Source organism: Strix aluco, chromosome 11 (genome assembly GCF_031877795.1).
Source record: "Strix aluco isolate bStrAlu1 chromosome 11, bStrAlu1.hap1, whole genome shotgun sequence".
Taxonomy (NCBI): domain Eukaryota; kingdom Metazoa; phylum Chordata; class Aves; order Strigiformes; family Strigidae; genus Strix; species Strix aluco.
In genome coordinates, this window is record NC_133941.1 from 19,744,166 (window position 1) to 19,760,878 (window position 16,713).

The 16,713-nt window shown below is 67.8% G+C and overlaps 1 protein-coding gene across 1 annotated transcript; it reads left to right on the top strand.

Annotated features, from left to right (window-relative positions):
- The first annotated feature begins 596 nt into the window (after positions 1–596).
- Positions 597–8,984, top strand: MST1R (macrophage stimulating 1 receptor). The gene is made up of 21 exons (XM_074835880.1): positions 597–612; positions 1,240–2,550; positions 3,756–3,944; positions 4,026–4,151; positions 4,229–4,399; positions 4,603–4,772; positions 4,866–5,043; positions 5,134–5,279; positions 5,393–5,554; positions 5,679–5,772; positions 5,876–6,103; positions 6,184–6,330; positions 6,405–6,564; positions 6,653–6,745; positions 6,824–7,039; positions 7,120–7,200; positions 7,306–7,487; positions 7,565–7,674; positions 7,786–7,951; positions 8,022–8,158; positions 8,240–8,984. Exons 2-21 carry the CDS (start codon positions 1,327–1,329, stop codon positions 8,511–8,513), a joined length of 4,254 nt encoding a protein of 1,417 aa, XP_074691981.1. The 5' UTR covers positions 597–612; positions 1,240–1,326; the 3' UTR covers positions 8,514–8,984.
- The last annotated feature ends 7,729 nt before the right edge of the window (positions 8,985–16,713 follow it).

Genomic DNA, 16,713 nt, shown 5'->3' on the forward strand with positions numbered 1-16,713 from the left:
CAAAGCTGCGGCTGCCCTGGCCTCACTCTTGCCCCACTCAGCTAGAACCCCCCGTGCTGAGCCTGCGGCACCCCTGGAAGGCCTGGCAGGGAGTTGCCAGCGTGGGCAGCTTCGAGCAGTGGGATGTCGCGGGTCAGGGTGTCGGCAGCCGCCAGTGGCAGCGGCAGAGGGGCTAACGGGTGCCGGCGTGCCCGGACCCCACACGCACCCCGGGGGGCTGGCAGCCACAGGGCACCCTCCGACGGCCACCCGCTCGGCGCTGGGCTGAGGTGGGCACCCGAGCCATCGTGCCAGCCCTGCACCCCCTGTCCTGATCAGGGGGCCCCAGCTCTCACCGTGTCCCTTTGGGGCACCGTGCCCACCTCAACTTGTCCCCCCCTGCCCCGGGGTGCCCAGCGACCCTCCGGGCACTTCGGAAGAGTTTGGCCCCCGGCTTCCACCGGGCTCCTTGGTCTCCCCTCCCCGAGCACGCCCGTCGCCCCGAGCTGCGTGTGCTGCTGCCGGCCCTCGGGGATCCCCGCGCGGCCCGGGGGCAGGACCGGCCCGCCCCGCCTGCTCCGGCACGGCCCCGCCCCGCCCCGGCACGGCACGGCACGGCCCGGCAGCGCCCAGGTGAGTGCCCGGCCCGGCCCGGCCCGAACGGGACAGGACAGGACGGGGCAGCCCCGGGGAGGGTCGAGTGGGGGCAGCCAGACCCGACGGGGACCCCGGCTGGGGACCGGTCCCGGCCCCGGTGAGCTGGGGGGAGGGGGGGGGGGGGGGGGGGGGGGGGGGGCGACCCAGGGGCTATGTCGGGGTCCCTGTCCCTGGGCGCTGGCAGGGGACTTGTCCCAGTCCCGCGGGGATCCCCTGTCCCCATTGCTGTCCCGGGGGGCTGGCAGGGGTCCACAGCCCGGCCCCAGGGGGCCCTCGGGGATCTTGTCCCCAGGGGGCAGGCAGGGTCCCCATTCCAGTCCCTGGGTGGGGGTCTTGCAGGGCAGGGATGCCTCTGGGGGACAGGCGAGGGTCTGAGGTGGCATCGGGCAGGGTTCCTCCCCCCTCCCGCAGGCAGCTTGGCTTCACCTCCCGCTTGTGGTATTCAGGAAGAGATTTGGTGCAGCCCATCCTCCCCCAGCAGCACCTGTCACCATCGGGCCCTGGGGGACCCCGGCACCCCCAGCCCCACACACAGCTGCAGCAGCGCCCCAGGGTCCTCACCTAACTGCAGCAGGTAAACCCCTTTCTCCTTTCTTTTGGCAGATGCAATGGTGACCCATCCTCTGTGTGTCCCGACCCCGCTCGGTGCTGAGCACCGTTGGTAACCCCGCGCCGGTGGCACCGCACAGCATGGGGCTGTCGTGCCGTGTGGGCCTCTTGCTGGTGCTCACTCTGGTCCCGCTGGGCACCAGCACCTGGCAGTGCCCCCGCATCCCTTACAGCTCCACCAGGAACTTCTCCGTCCCCTACACGTTGCCCGGCCTCGACGCCGGCAGCCCCGTGCAGAACGTCGCCGTCTTTGCCGACTCCGCCGGCCCGGCTGCCGTCTTCGTGGCCATCCGCAACCGCATCCTGCTGGCCAGCCCCGAGCTGCGCCTCCTCTCTGTCCTCGTCACCGGCCCGGTGGGCAGCGCCGAGTGCGAGATCTGCCGCCTGTGCCCGACCACCACGGATGGCCCCGAGGACACGGACAATGTCCTGCTGCTGCTGGACCCGCTGGAGCCATGGCTGTACAGCTGCGGCACGGCGCGGCACGGGCTGTGCTACCAACACCAGCTGGAGGTGCAGGATGGCCAGGTGGCCATCACGACCACACACTGCCTGTACTCAGCCACGGGCAACAGCCCTGCATCCTGCCCTGACTGTGTGGCCAGCCCCCTGGGGACCAGTGCCACCGTGGTGGCCACCTCCTACGCCTCTTTATTCTACCTCGGCTCCACCATCAACAGCAGCGTGGCGGCGCGGTACAGCCCGCAGTCGGTGTCCATCCGCAGGCTGAAGGGCACCTTGGACGGCTTTTCAGACGACTTCCAGTGGCTGACGGTGCTGCCACAACACCGGGACAACTACACCATCCACTACGTGCACTCCTTCACTGATGGGGACCACGTCTACTTCCTGACGGTGCAGCCGGAGCGGCCGGGCTCGGCGGCGTACCACACGCGCCTGGCACGGCTCAGCACCCACGAGCGCGACCTCCGCCGCTACCGCGAGCTCGTCCTTGACTGCCGCTTCGAGTCCAAGCGGCGGCGGCGGCGGCGGCGCAGCGGCGAGGAGGATGGCGAGTGGGATGTTGCCTACAACGTGTTGCAGGCAGCCCACGCTGCTCACCCCGGCGCCCGCCTGGCCCGCGACCTCGGCATCAATGACACCGACATGGTGCTCTTCGGTGCCTTCGCCGAGAGCCGGCCGGAGAGCCGGGTGCCACGGGAGAACTCGGCCGTCTGCGCCTTCCCCCTGCGCCTCCTCAACCAGGCCATGGAGGAGGGCATGGAAAAGTGCTGCGGCACCGGGCACCAGCCGCTGCTGCGGGGGCTCAGCTTCTTCCAGCCGGTGCAGTACTGCCCGCACAACGTGAGTCCCTCTGCCCCGCGTCCGTCCCGCGGGGCTTGGGGGTCGGCTGGGACACGGGGAGGTGAATCCGGGATTCTGGGAAGAGCCGGTAAAATGTGGCGGATCGGGGGGAGGGTTGGGCAGGAGGAGAGCGGTGTCGCCCAGGTGTGAGTCAGCCCCACCAGCCGCCCGGCGCAGGGGCTGCCGCGCTTTGCCAGCCCTGGCCGCACCGAGGAGGCAGGGTGCTGCAGGGATCCAGTTGCGTTCCCCACCCTGGGCACCCCGTGCTCAGCCGAGCTGGGTGCTGTAGACACGTGTCCTGGCACACGGCCACACCGCCGCTTGCCATGCATGGGCCCAAAAGTCCTTCTCCTCGGTGTGGCTTCCCCTGGGAGCACCAGCTCCGGCCCCGCGGTGACTTGTCCCCAGCGCTGGGTTGTGGATGGCCACGCTCTTCAGCTTGTTTATGTTGGGGGGGGACAGGGAAGCCGCAGGGCCTCGGTGCTCCCCAGGCCACTCCCGCCTTGCACCCCCAGCCGCCGCCTTCTCTGGGCAAATAAACCACAGGCGGAAGCGCAATTAGTCACCAGGGTTTCTCGTCTGCCACAGCTGTGGGGCAGGAACACTGTGTCCCAGGGACAAGCCCCAGCATGGCTGGGACGGGGACAGGCAGACACCCCAGCAGGTCCCCCTCTGCAGGCAGGGTCCCAGCAAGAACCCACGACACAAGTTTTTGTGTTCTCAGCCAGATGCAGGGCAAGGTGCAGCCAAATCCCCTCCTCTTCCCACGCACGGAGCAGACAGCTCACTGCCGCTGACTCACACCTCCGGCACGGCAAGCCAGGAGGGGATCCCCGGCCCCACACATCACAGGGGGCTCAGTGTGGACCCCCTGGCTCCCGGTGTCCCTCTTCAACCCCAGCCCCCCACCGAGCTCCAGGGTTTGGGGGGGGCTGGCTTTGGGGTGCCTGCCGTGCGGTGCCAGCACCGATAACCACATCCAGATGGGGTGGGAGGGGAGGGCAGGATCTGACGCTGTGCGGGGGCTGCGGGAGGGGCCACGGATGTGTTTTTTCCCCCAAAATTTTCCCAGCCTGCTGGGGAGCTTGGGCAATCAGCTGCTCCCCAAAATATCTCGCAGCTGGAGCTGGTGCCTGCCCATGAGGGTATGAGGGGTTGGGGTTACGGGGCCGGCTTCTAGGTGCCCACCCCATGCTCGGCCACAGGTGAACCTCTCAGCTCCAGTGGCCAACACCAGCTGCTGGGACCAGCCCACCCTCGTCCCCGCCGCCTCCCATAAGGTGGACCTGTTCAACGGGCAGCTGGCCGGCGTCCTGCTCACCTCCATTTTTGTCACCGCCCTGGGGGACGTCACCGTGGCCCACATGGGCACAGCGGAGGGACGCGTCTTCCAGGTGTGACGGGGGGCTGGGTGGGTTGGGGTGCTCCCAGCGGCATGTGGGGTGCGCTCAGCCCCCCACTCTGCCCTGCTGCAGATGGTGCTCCAGCGCTCCAGCTCCTACCTCCTCACCTTGGCCAACTTCTCCCTGGGGGAGCCGGGGCCGGTGCGGGGAGCCATGGGACTGCAGAGCCACTCGCTGTTCTTCACCGTCGGCACCAAGGTGAGTGGGGAGCCCGGGGGGCGCAGGGCAGGCACTGAGCCCCAAGTGCCCCACTCACCTCGGCTCTCTGTCCCCAGGTATGGCGCCTGAACGTCACCGGCCCCGGCTGCCGCCACTTCTCCACGTGCCAGCGGTGCCTGCGGGCCGAGGGCTTCATGGGCTGCGGCTGGTGTGGGGACAGGTGCACACGCCGCCACGAGTGCGCCGGCCCCTGGGTCCAGGACAGCTGCCCACCTGTCCTCACCGACGTAGGTCTGCGCCGCCGTTCCCCCCTGCTCCCCACATCTCCCGGGCACTCGGATGGGGAGGGAGGTGGCAAATGGGGTGGCGTGTGGTGGGACCTTTGGTCCATCTAGAGACCCCCTCCCTGGGATGGGTGTCATGCCCCCTGCGGAAGGCAACCATCACCGGGCTTTCGGGGTTTGGGGCGACACGGGTGCCTCTCCCGCAGTTCCACCCCCGAAGCGCCCCGCTGCGGGGCCGGACACGGGTGACGCTCTGCGGCATGACCTTCCGCTCCCACTTGGACCCCGACCCCAGCCGCAGCCCCCCCGGCACGTACCGGGTGACAGTGGGACAGCGAGGCTGCGCCGTGCTGCCGGAGGAGAGCAGGAGCCACAGGTGCGTGGTGGTGCCAGGGGGGGAACAGCAGCAGAGAGGGGTTTAGGACTGCCCCCCCAGCCCAGAGCTGACCCCCCCATCACTGTTCTGCAGACCCCTGCCCACCTCCCGCCGCAAGGACTTTGTGGACGTGCTGGTGTGTGAGCTGGAGCCGGGGAGCCCGATGGCAGCAGGGGGCCCAGCCGACGTGGTGCTCACTGTGGAGGAACCCACCAGACCCTCCGGCTTCCACGTCCATGGATCGGCCACCCTCGGCGGCTTCGTCTTTGTGGTATGGGCCCGCAGTGGTGGTCACCCCTGGTGGGGTCTGAGGGGAGAGCTTGGCTCACCCACCCACCCCACTGACCCTGTCTCTGCCCAGGAGCCCCACATCAGAGCCCTGCACCCCCAATTTGGTCCCCGGGGGGGTGGCACTCACCTCTCGCTCAATGGCACCCACCTCTCAGCGGGCAGCAGCTGGCGGGTGATGGTCAACGGCTCCGAGTGCCCCCTGGCCGGGCAGCCCAGGTACGCCCCTGCCCTGCCCCTTCCGGGCACAGCAAGGTCCCTGGCATGGAGATGGTCATGGGGACCCCCCGTGGTCCCACTGTCCCCTCCAGCCATGGCTGCTGTGTTCCCAGCCAGGGCGATGGGGCAATTCGGTGCACAGCTCCCACCGCTGGTGGCCTGGGCGCAGCCTGGGTGGCCCTGTGGATCGACGGGGAGGAGTTCCTGGCCCCCCTGCCCTTCCAGTACCGCCCAGACCCCTTCATTTTGGCCGTCACCCCCAGCTGCAGTTATGAGTGAGTGCATGGGCTCCCTTCCTCTGGGGGGGGACAGCCCCGACCTCCCCACTGCCCCTGGCTGGGCTGGATGAGGGGCTGGGGACCACGTGCACTCCGGGGCCCTGATCCCTTCTCACCGCAGGGGCTCGATGCTCACCATCACCGGCACCCACCTGGACTCGGTGTATCGCACCAAGATCCGCTTTGAAGCCAGCGGCGTGAAGACTGAAGCCACAGTAAGCACCGGGGCAGGATGCCGTCGCCCCCCAGCCCTGTCCTGCCCACCCCATTTCCCCGGGCACCGTGACGTGCCGGTGCCCAGCATCCCCCTGTCCGCAGGAGTGTGAGGGCCCGCAGGTGCCAGAGCAGCTGCTGTGCCGCAGCCCAGCCTTCCCCTTCGAGGGCAAGGTGGAGATGGCGCTGGGGAACCTGAGCGTGCTGCTGGACGGCAACACCGGCCACCGGCTCTTCCGTCTCCACTACTACCCCCGGCCCAAGTTCTTCCCCTTGAATCAGGAGAGCGGGCGCCTCCGCCTCAAGCCCGGCGATGACAAGATCGAGGTGCAAGTATGTGGGGCAGCGGGGTGAGCCAGGGTAGGGGGTCCTACCGCTGGGACCCCCGGGCTCAGGGCACTGTGTCCGGGCAGCAACTGGGGCTGGACACCGTGGCCTCCTGCATGAACATCACCATGATGGTGGGGGGCCGGGACTGCCACCCTAATGTGCTGAAGAATGAGGTGACATGCCGCCTGCCCTGGGACCTGCGCCTGCCCCCCGACGGGGCCCCCGTGGAGGTAGGCACCCCCCCGGGTGGGCAGCCCCCCCCGGTGTCCCCCACCCCATCCCCACTGAGCCCCCGCTTTCCCAGATCTGCATGGATGACGACTGCAAGGCGCTGGGCTGGGTGCTGCCCGCCGCCACCTCGCTGGACCTGGCCACCAGCCTGGCCCTGGGCACCGGCGTCACCTTCCTGGTCTGCTGCATCCTGGCCGCCGTGCTGCTCCGCTGGCGCTGGAGGAAGAGGAGGGGTGAGTGCTGCGCTCACCGGGTGCCCCACTGTCCCCCAGCCCCCCGCCACCCCACCTCACCCCCTGCCCATCCCACTGCTGCCTGCAGGGACGGAGAACCTGGAGCTGCTGGTGCAGCCCGGCCGCAGCGACCCTCCCGCCACCACCCAGCGCCCCGGCGTCGACTACAGGGAGGTGCTGGGTAAGTGGGTGTCACCGGCGGGTGGTGGGATGCTGGGTGCCTGCCCAGCCCTCACCCTGCCTCTGCTTGTCCCGGCAGTGCTGCCCACGGCGGGCAGTCCCGGTCCACTGAGGCCCCGGGCACACTTCGCCGGTGCTGGTGCCGGCGTGGTGGGTGGTGGCTCCCCCATGCCCCTGCTCAGGGCCACATCCTGCTGCCTGGAGGACCTGCGGCCAGAGCTGCTGGAGGAGGTGAAGGACATCCTCATCCCCGAGGAGCGGCTCGTCACCCACCGCCACCAGGTCATCGGCAAAGGTGACGCCACACCCTGATTTGGCTGTGGCACCACCCACTCTCCATGTGTGGTGACAGCTTCATGCCGCCTGTCCCCACAGGGCACTTTGGCAGCGTCTACCATGGCACCTACATGGACCCACTGCTGGGGGACCTCCACTGTGCCGTCAAGTCGCTGCACCGTGAGTAGCACCCGCTCCCACGGCACGGTCCTGCGGCGCTGTCTTGCAGCACGGTCCCGCGGCATGGCACGGCAGCAGGGCGCTCCACGGGTCGGCTCTTGGCAGGCATCACGGACGTGGAGGAGGTGGAGGAGTTCCTGCGCGAGGGCATCCTGATGAAGAGCTTCCACCACCCCCAGGTTCTCTCGCTGCTGGGGGTGTGCCTGCCCCGTCACGGGCTGCCCCTCGTCGTCCTGCCCTACATGCGCCACGGGGACCTGCGCCACTTCATCCGCGCCCAGGAGCGGGTAGGGGGTACCATGGAGAGGGGGGGGGGTGGCAGCAGGAGGCCAAGGTCACCCCGCTCACTGCTCCCACCCTGCAGAGCCCCACGGTGAAGGATCTCATCGGCTTCGGGCTGCAGGTGGCCCTGGGTATGGAGTACCTGGCCCAGAAGAAGTTTGTGCATCGGGACCTGGCAGCCAGGAACTGCATGTGAGTGCGGCCATGCCCACTGGAGTCCCGCCATGGGGTCACCCCGTGGGCCCAGGGCTGGGCATGGGGGGTGCTGCCTGATGGCCCCCCTCCCCAAAATGTGTCCCACAGGCTGGATGAGACGCTGACAGTGAAGGTGGCTGACTTCGGGCTGGCACGGGATGTGTTCGGCAAGGAGTACTACAGCGTCCGGGAGCACCGCCACGCCAAGCTGCCCGTCAAGTGGATGGCGCTGGAGAGCCTCCAGACCCAAAAATTCACCACCAAGTCAGATGTGGTAAGCACAACCCCCACCCCCTGACCCCCATCCCAATCCCACCCCGCCATGGTGACTCTCTGCTCCACAGTGGTCCTTTGGGGTGCTCATGTGGGAGCTGCTGACACGGGGGGCATCGCCGTACCCTGGAGTGGACCCCTATGACATGGCCCGCTACCTACTGCGGGGGAGACGCCTGCCACAGCCCTGCCACTGCCCCGACACCCTGTGAGTGGGGCTGGGGGGTGGGCAGGGTGGCTGGAGTGGGGTCCCGGGGGGCCACCATCGCTGACAGAGGTGTCGGAGCAGGTACGGGGTGATGCTGAACTGCTGGGCGCCAGCGCCTGAGGAGAGGCCATCCTTCACGGGGCTGGTGGGTGAGCTGGAGCGTGTCCTGGCCAAGTTGGAGGGCGAGCACTACGTCAACCTGGCCGTCACCTATGTCAACCTGGAGCGTGGCCCCCCCTTCCCTCCTGCCCCCCTGGGGCAGCTGCCCGATGGTGAGGATGAGGATGAGGATAACGACCATGAGGAGGAAGAGGAGGAAGAGGAAGAAAAGGAGAAGGACACAGCCGTGTGCTGATGGGGTACCCTGCACTGTGGGGGCTCCTGGACCCCCATACACCGTGGGGACACTCCCTCTAGGAGGGATGCAGCGTGCAGTGGGTGCTATGGGGCACCCTCCCTATGGGATGGATGCTGGGAGGCAGCTGGGTGCTGTGGGTGCTCTCCCACAGCACACACCCAGACTGCTGGGTGCTCCCCAGGCTTGGTCCCACACCACGGGGTGCCGTGGGGCTCAGTCCTGCACTGGCTGGGTGCTGGGGGGCTCAGCCCCACAGCGGTGAGGCTGTGCTGTGGGGTCTGGGGCTCAGCCCACAGCGGCGGGGTGCCAGGGGCCCCAGGCTCAGCCCCCCAGCCATGAGGCTGTGCTGTGGGGCCCCAGCTCAGCCGCAGTGAGTGCCATGGGGTGGCCTGACCCACCCAGGGGTCCCATGGGGTTTCCAACCCCTCGACTGCTCAAATCGCTTATTAAAACCTAATTATATTTTTTTCCCAGGCTGAGGCTGTGTCTTTGAGGGGGCCCATGCCCCGGGTTGGCAGCACCCCTGTCCCCCTGAGTGGGGGGAGCTCCCTGCCCCGGCTCCCCACCCCCCCGGGGGCACCCACCTCGTGGGGGGCGTGGGTGAGGGTGCACCCACCGTTCCCGTGCCAGCCACGGGAGGGCACCTGCACACCAGTGCTGGCGTGGCCACCCCGAGCACCCGCCGAGCACCGTGGCCACCCCAGTGCCCGCCATGCCAGGCCACCCTACGCGCCCTGGGTCCCACCCCTGTGCTCGGGGTGGGGGAGTGCACACAGGCGTCTAGGAGGTGATGTTGGCACCAGGCAAAAGGATTTTTCTAAAAATCCCCCTCCTGGCTGCCTCTGGCCAGAGCCCACAGCCCTGTTCACCTGCGATCCCAAACAGCAGCGGGTGCCAAGCTGTGCCCCCCGCCTCTGCCCCCTTACCTGGGCAGTTGGGGGCCGTGGCAGGGAGGTGGCATCTCGCTGGGTACAGCCCTTTCCACCCTCTTCAGCTGTGGCTAAATATAGCCCCAGCAGCTCTGCCAGCAGCTCTGCCAGCCGGGGTGGGCTCTGCCAGCCGGGTGGGCTCGAGGCACCCACCTGGCTGCGTGTCTAGGGTGGGCCATGGGGCGTGAGACAGCGTGGGGGGTGCCGTGCTCTTGGGCAGGGGGTGATGGTGCCCCTGGGATGCTGCTGCCCCTGGGATCCTGCTGCCCCTGGGGTCCTGCTGCCCCTGGGGTCCTGCTGCTGGGGGTGTGGGTCGCGGGATGATGATGGGTGCCCAGGGCCTGGGATCACGGTGCCCTTGGGATCACGGTGGTCCTGGGATGATGGGTGCCTGGGCATGGGATCAGGGTGCTGTTGGGATCACGTGTGCCTGGTGGTGGGATCACAGTGCTGCTGGTGTCACAGAGCCCAAGGCATGGGATTACAGTGTACCTGGCACTGAGGTGCCCGTGGGACCACGGTGCCCAGGACATGCAATGACAGTGGCAGACATGGTGGCACCCAGCCCACGGTACCCACCAGCACCTGCTTTTGAGCACCGCTACCCACCCTGCCTGCCAGCAAGGGTCCTGGTGTGGGGCACGCTGGACTGGGCTTGGGGCTGCTGCGTGGTGACCAAGCATCATTACCAGCCTCACTTAATTACACCCTAATTGCTTCAGCCACTGCCTGTGCAGGGGACAGTGCAGCTCGTGCCTGAGGCTGGCACTGGGGCTGCCCAGGAGTGGGGTAGAGCGGCTGAGCCCCCCGCTGATACTCGCTGCTGGATGCACCAGCTTTCTCCGCTCCTTTTGCTGACAGTGGCGGCAGATGTCACATCTGCAAGGACCTCGTCCCGATGAGGAGGTCCCCTCTGCCCCAATTTCAGGGCAAAAATCCCCTGGAACAAGGCACTGGAAAAGAGGAGGGGGCCGGTGATGGACATCACCCCTGGGTGCACGTCCAGAGTTCGGGGTGGGGCAAGGGCAGGGTTTGGGGATGGGTGGGTGGGCAGGGGATGCTCAGGGCGAGTCCAGCGGGGGATGCTGAAATGTCCTGGCCCTGTGGCCACAGGCAGCTCCTCTCCCTGGTCTGTGGCCGGCCACGAGGGTCCTGCAGCCAGCGCCAGCTTTAAATAAAACCTCCTCGGCTGCTCATTAAGCACCACCGGAGCCCGGGGCCGCGTCAGCTCCCATCAGCCAAGCTGTCCATCTCCACCAGCACCTCGCACCTGCACGGCTCCGCCGCCGCTTGCGGGAGGATATTTTTAGTGCAGCTCGGTCCTGGCACCCCGCAGTCAGGGGATCTGCTGGGACAGTGCCTCAGTTTCCCCACAGTTGGGTCACGCTGCTCCCCTGGCCCAGGTTTTGGGTTGGCCGTGCCCCCCTGTGCGGGTGCCAGCCCTGCCCGCAGGAGGCCAAGCAGCGCCATTTCGGCTACACTGCCGAGTTGCTGTGGCAACAGGAAGGGCCCAGCACCGCGCGATTATTAGGGCTGGATCAGAAACGGGAGGTGCTGGGGGATGCTGGGTGCTGGGGGTGCAGCCGGGGCGGCTGGGACACCACAAGCAGCCAGGACACAGGGATGGATGAAGGGATGGATGGACGGATGGACAGGCACCCTGGGTGTTGCCCTCCTCAGCACAGGGCAGGGTGGGTGCCCAGGGCTGTGGCTGGGTGACAGATGGTGCCAGGCTCACTGTCCTGCAACACGGGGGGCAGCCCCGGGGACACCCCACGTGAGCAGGGCTCTTAGTGCCCCGCGGTGGGGCGGCACAGAGAACTGCTCGTTAGCTGATGAGGTTTGCGTGGTTACGGTGACGTGGGTGAGGAGGGCCCCTGCCTTAGGCTGTCCCGTGTCGTCCCCCCCCTCCCCCCGCAAATGTGCTTGCGGAGATGACAGATTTCATGCTAATACACATTTATCCTGCCCTAATTACGCTGCGGGAGGTGAGGAGTGAGCGCCCGGCCTTCAATGCCTGCCCCTGCCTGCCCCTGCCTGCTGCTGCCAGCCAGGATCGGCGTTGGTGCCACACACAGTGCCACGGCACAGGGGACGGGCAGGGAGACCTCACAGGGTGGCATCTCGCATGGCACCCAGCACCCCTGCCCCAGCTCGGGGGGTCTCAGTGGTGCTGCCTGGGCACGGGTGGGCACCCAAGGGTGGGTGCTGGGTAAGTGGCACCCTGAGGTGCTGGGCATGGTTGGTGGAGGACTTGGTTGAGCTGCAGGCATGTGCGGCCGTGCCGTGGCGTGCCACGCTGTGCCACACTGTGCCATGCTGTGCCATGCCATGCCCACCGGCTGCGGCAGAGCAGCCGGCGTCCCGCCCCGGCAGCGCGCCTTGCACACACAGCACTTTAAATGTTTTATTTGGGGAAAGTGCTGTCGTTAGCAGGGATTAATTATTAAAATCAGAGCCATCTATAAAACATGAGTGGCCGTGCGCGGGGCTGCGGGCGCACAGCAGAGCTGGGCACGGTCCCGCTGCCAGCAGCGCCAGGGGACATACTGCGACGGCGATTGACGGCGTGCCGCAACGGCTCCTCGCGCCAGCGGCGGGTTTGGGCTTCTCATGGCAAAGCGGGTGCAAAGGCCGGGTGCGGGCAGCGGGTGCCCCCCGCGTGGGCAGCCTGCCCCGCTTTTACCTCCGCCACAGCCCACCTGGCAGCCAGTGGTGGGGGCTGGATTGGAAATGGGCAAAATTGTGCCAAATCAGCGTTTGAGTGGAGCGGTGGTCTCCGGCGTCAGCCGGCCCGGCGAGGTGGCAGGAGGCAGCAGGCAGCACCGAGCTGTTTTTAGCGGCTGCCGGCGCGCTGGGGAGCGGGCGTGAAGAGCGGCTGCCGCGGCGCCATTTTTAGAAACTGGCAAGTTTTGCTAATGATGCTTGTGAGTGGGGGGGAGGGCTACCCGCACCCCGGCCCCCCCCGGCCCCTGCTGTCCACACCCTGAGCAGGCTGCATGCCCAGCCCTGGCAGCCAGCCCTGTCCCTCTCTCCTCCCCACCTGGTTCTGGCACCCACACCTGGGGGTACCCCTGCACCCATCTGGGGCTCTGCTGGCCCCCAGGGAGCTTTGCTGGCCCCTGGAGAGCTTTGGTGGCTCTTGGGAAGCTTTGGTGGACCCTGGGGATCTCTGCTGGTCTCTCAGGAGCTTCAGCAGTTCTTGGGGAGCTTTGGTAGAACTTGTGGAACTTTGCTGGCCTCTGGGGAACTCTGCTGGTCCCCAGGTGGTTCTGCTGGCCACCAGGGAGCTTTTCTTTACCCTGAAGCCTTCCAGATTGTAAGACACATTTTCTTCTCCTTTTTCTGCCTCTGAGACAGCATCCACCCTCAGCCAGGGAGGCTCACCCCATCTCAGCACCCCATCAGGACCTGTGCCAGCCATATCCTGGTTCCAGTCCCATTCCTGGTCCCAGTCCTCTCCCTGGGGGCCAGTTCTCTCCCAGTGAGGAGCCCCACTCGATTTGCACATGAAACTCCTTGCCCTCAGCAGTCTCCTCATGCCCTAGTCCTATGGCCGCAGATACTGCCCCAGGGAGACTCGGAGCACTCCCAGTGGTCTTCCAGTGGGAAGGGGAACCAAATCTTGATGTCATGGGTAATGTCACCACCGTGATGCAGGCAGTTGCTATGGTGATTGAGCCCCATCCCGCAGGCAGGCTCTGGGGACCAGAGCCAGCCCTGGATGCGATGGGGGCCAAGCCAGTGGAGAGGTACAAGGCTTTGTGCACCGTCATCATTGACATGGGGACAGGCCACACCAGGAGTGGGCTGGCCAGGGACGAGCAGCCGTGGTCAGTGGTGCCCAGACAGGTGGGGAGCGGCCCTGTCCTCACCCACAATGTGGTCACCAACTGACACAGGCTGGAGGAGCTGTGGTACCATGTCCTCTAGCAGGAGCTGGGCACCTGCCCTGAGGAGATGGCGGTGCTGGCCACAGACACCCCGCTCGCCCCATTGCCAACTGGGAGAAGGTAGCCGAGCTGCTCTTCGAGGGCTTTGGGATGCTGGCCATGCTGGTGCTGTCCCACTCCCTGCTGGCTGCCTACTCCTACGGCCGCACCGCCGGCGTGGTGGTGGGCTCCGGTGCTGGCTCCTCCTACATGGCAGGGGTGCGGGAGGGCTACGCACTGCCCCGTGCCACCTTCCGCCTGGACGTGGCCACGAACCCCTCACCCCCTACCTGGGCTGGCTGCTGGGGTCCTGTGGGGTCTGCCTGGGCACTGACCCCCTACGCTGCTTGTAGGAGACCTGCTGCTGCATCCTGTTGGGGGACACCTGCCCCTCACCCTGCCCGGTGCCTCGGGGCTGCTCCTGGGGGACGAGCAGTTCTGCTGCCCCCCACCACCCCGGGGCTGCTGGGGCTGGGGCTGCTGGAGCAGGCTGCCCGCAGCCTGTGCCACTGCAGGGGCCCCCCCAGCCCTACCCCCTGCCTCGCCTGCTGCTGTTAGTGGGCACCACGCTGCTGCACAGGTTCCCCCCGTGCCTGGCTGCCGAGCTGGGAGTCCCCCATGAGGCTGCCCCCCACCACTGCGTGGCCACCTGGCTGGGTGGCTCACTGGCCACCTCCCTCGACGCCTTCCAGGGCACATGGGTGCTGCGGGACGCCTACAGCGAGTGCGGCCCCGCCGCCACGCACGCCCACTGCTGCTGACCCCAATAAAGGGCCAGGGGTGGCAATCGGTGGCTGTGCCCCGTTTTTTCTACCCCCCCCCGCCTCCCCAGCCCCCCAAAATGAGGGATGGGGTTTATTTGGCCCCGTTGCCGGGCCGACGCGCGCAATTATCGCTGATTGCCTGGCGGTTGCCATGGCGATGGTGAGCACGCAGGGATGCGGTGCCGCGTGGCGCTTGAGTCACGGACACGCTGCGCCCCCCCCCGCTGCACCCCACTGCACCCCATTGTGCACCCTCCGGCACCGAGCTGCCAGGCCGGGCTGGCCCTGCACCCCCTCCTCCCTGCCTGGGGCAGAGGGGTACAGCCAGCTGTCCCCCACCCCGTGTCCCCCCACCTGAGGCAGAGGGGTAAGGCCAGGTGCCCCCAGCCCTGGCAGTCCCACCTCGGGCAGCCCGGGCTCACTCACTCCAGGGTTCCTGCAGGAAATGTCACCCTGACCAGCCTTGTCACCGCGGGGCAGTGGGAAGGGTGGTGTGTCCACGGGGCACTGGGTGCACGGGGTGGTGGGTACCGGAGGCGGTGGGTGTACGGGGCAGTGGGTGCACAGGGCAGTGGATGCACAGGGTGGTGAGTGCATGGGGTGGCGGGTGCACAGGGAGGTGGGACAGGGCACAGCAGGGACAAATGCCATTGGGCACAGCAGAGCCGATCACCCCCAAATGAGGCACAGTGTGGCCCAAGATCCAAACCAGAGCCGGGGCCAGGAGGGGACCAGGGGGCAGTGACAGGACCCCGGGGCAGTTCTGCCGCGGGTAGGAGGCTGGTGCCAGGAGGCGACGGGCACGAGCCCGGCCGAGGGGCGCTGGAGGAGCACCGGCCTGTCCCTCGTGCTGTGAGCCACCGCTGGGCAGCCCCGAGCCATGCCAGGCACTGGCCAGGTAATTGTGAGTTACGCTCCAGGTTCCCACGAGGTGCAAAGATTAATAACTGTGCCGCGCTGCTGCCAGCCAGTATGATTAAACTCTTGATTAGAAGCTCAAACTACAGTGCCCTGCTAATTCCCTGCTCTCACGCACCGTTAATTACCCGGCGCGGGTGGCGGTGGGCCTGGGGCTTGTGTGGCTCGGTGCCGTGCAGGCGATGGGTGCAGAGGGTGCCCCGGGCTGCCTCTGGGTGCTGGCTGCTCTCCCTGTGCGCAGAGTGGGGATGCTGGCTTTGGGGACAGGAGCCTGGTGTCCCCCGTCCATGGGCCTGCCCGACCTGGGCTCGGGGGGCTGTGGGTCATGGGAGAGGATAGCCACATGCCCGCAGTGGCTCAGGACGGCACGGGCCGGGTGTTTTTGGGGAGCTGAGGTTTGTCGGGTGCAGGGCAGGGAGGAGGGGAGGGGAGAAGAGGGGAGGAGAGAGGAGGGGAGGGGAGAAGAGGGGAGGGGGTTGCAGCTCGGAAGCAGCACCATATGGGCCGCAAATGCCAGCGCGCAGCACGCAGCCGTTCGGGAGGCTCGGCACACGCGGCTGCGCTGCGTGAGGAGTGAGGGGCTCCGCAGGCTGGAGGAAGGGGCTGGGGGCCCCGCTGTGCCCTGGGGCCGTGTTGCCCACCCCAGGCTGGGCACCATCCCTGGGCTGTGGGCAAAGTTAAGGGTATCAGGGTGGCCAATTTGTTGCTCCTTTCTTGCCCCTTGGCCCAGGCCATGGGGTACAGACAATCCCTGCATGAGGGGGAGCAAGCAAGGCCTTTGGCCCCACAGCTGGAGAAGGAGGATGAGGGCAGTCACCTGGTTCCCGCAGGATCACGACGTGGAGGCAGGACCGTGCGTCCACCTGTGTCTTCATGGCTCCTCTTGGTGTCCTCAGGGGACAGACACTCGTGACACTGAGCCCACACTCAGCACTGCTAATAACCTGCTCCTGTTCCATCCCATTCCACCCCATCCCATCTCATCCAGGGCTGGTGGCCATGGCACAGCCCAGGGGACCCCGACTCACCCCGGTGCTCTGTACCTCGCCTCAGTCCCCACCCCCTCAGTAAGGCCTGCTGGGACACCCGGGCTGCCCCGGCTCTCGGGGCTGGGCAGGACACAGCCAGCGGGGCACAGCCTCCCCCGGGCGGCCAGGCCACCTCCTACAGGGACAGCAGGGATGGCCTCGGGGGACATGGGCAGAGCAGTTCCGCCTCACCCGGCCCGGCCCGGATAGACCGGAGCAAGCCGCGGGGATCACGAGTGTTTATCTGCCCCTCGAGCTGCTGACACGTGGGTGATGGTGTGGGGTCTCCTGGGGTCCCGTGGGGTCCCCGAGGCGTGGCAGCGTCCCAGCCCCGTTTCGGTGACTTTGGCGCGGGGGTGGCCCCGGGGGACACGGCCGCCCCGTCCCGCCGCGGTACCGGGGCGCGCCCCAGGGCCACGCGTGACCCGTCCCCGCGGGTGACTCTCCCGCGCCCGACGGGCGGGGCGCGAAGTTCGGCGGTGACGTCAGGGGCGGGGCGGGGCGGGGCGCCCGGGGCGGGGCGGGGCCCCGCGGTCCCGCCCCCCCAACTTGCCGCGCCGGGCGCGCGGGGCCGCGCCGCGACGGACCGACGGCTCGGCTCGGCTCGGCTCGGCTCGGCTCGGCTC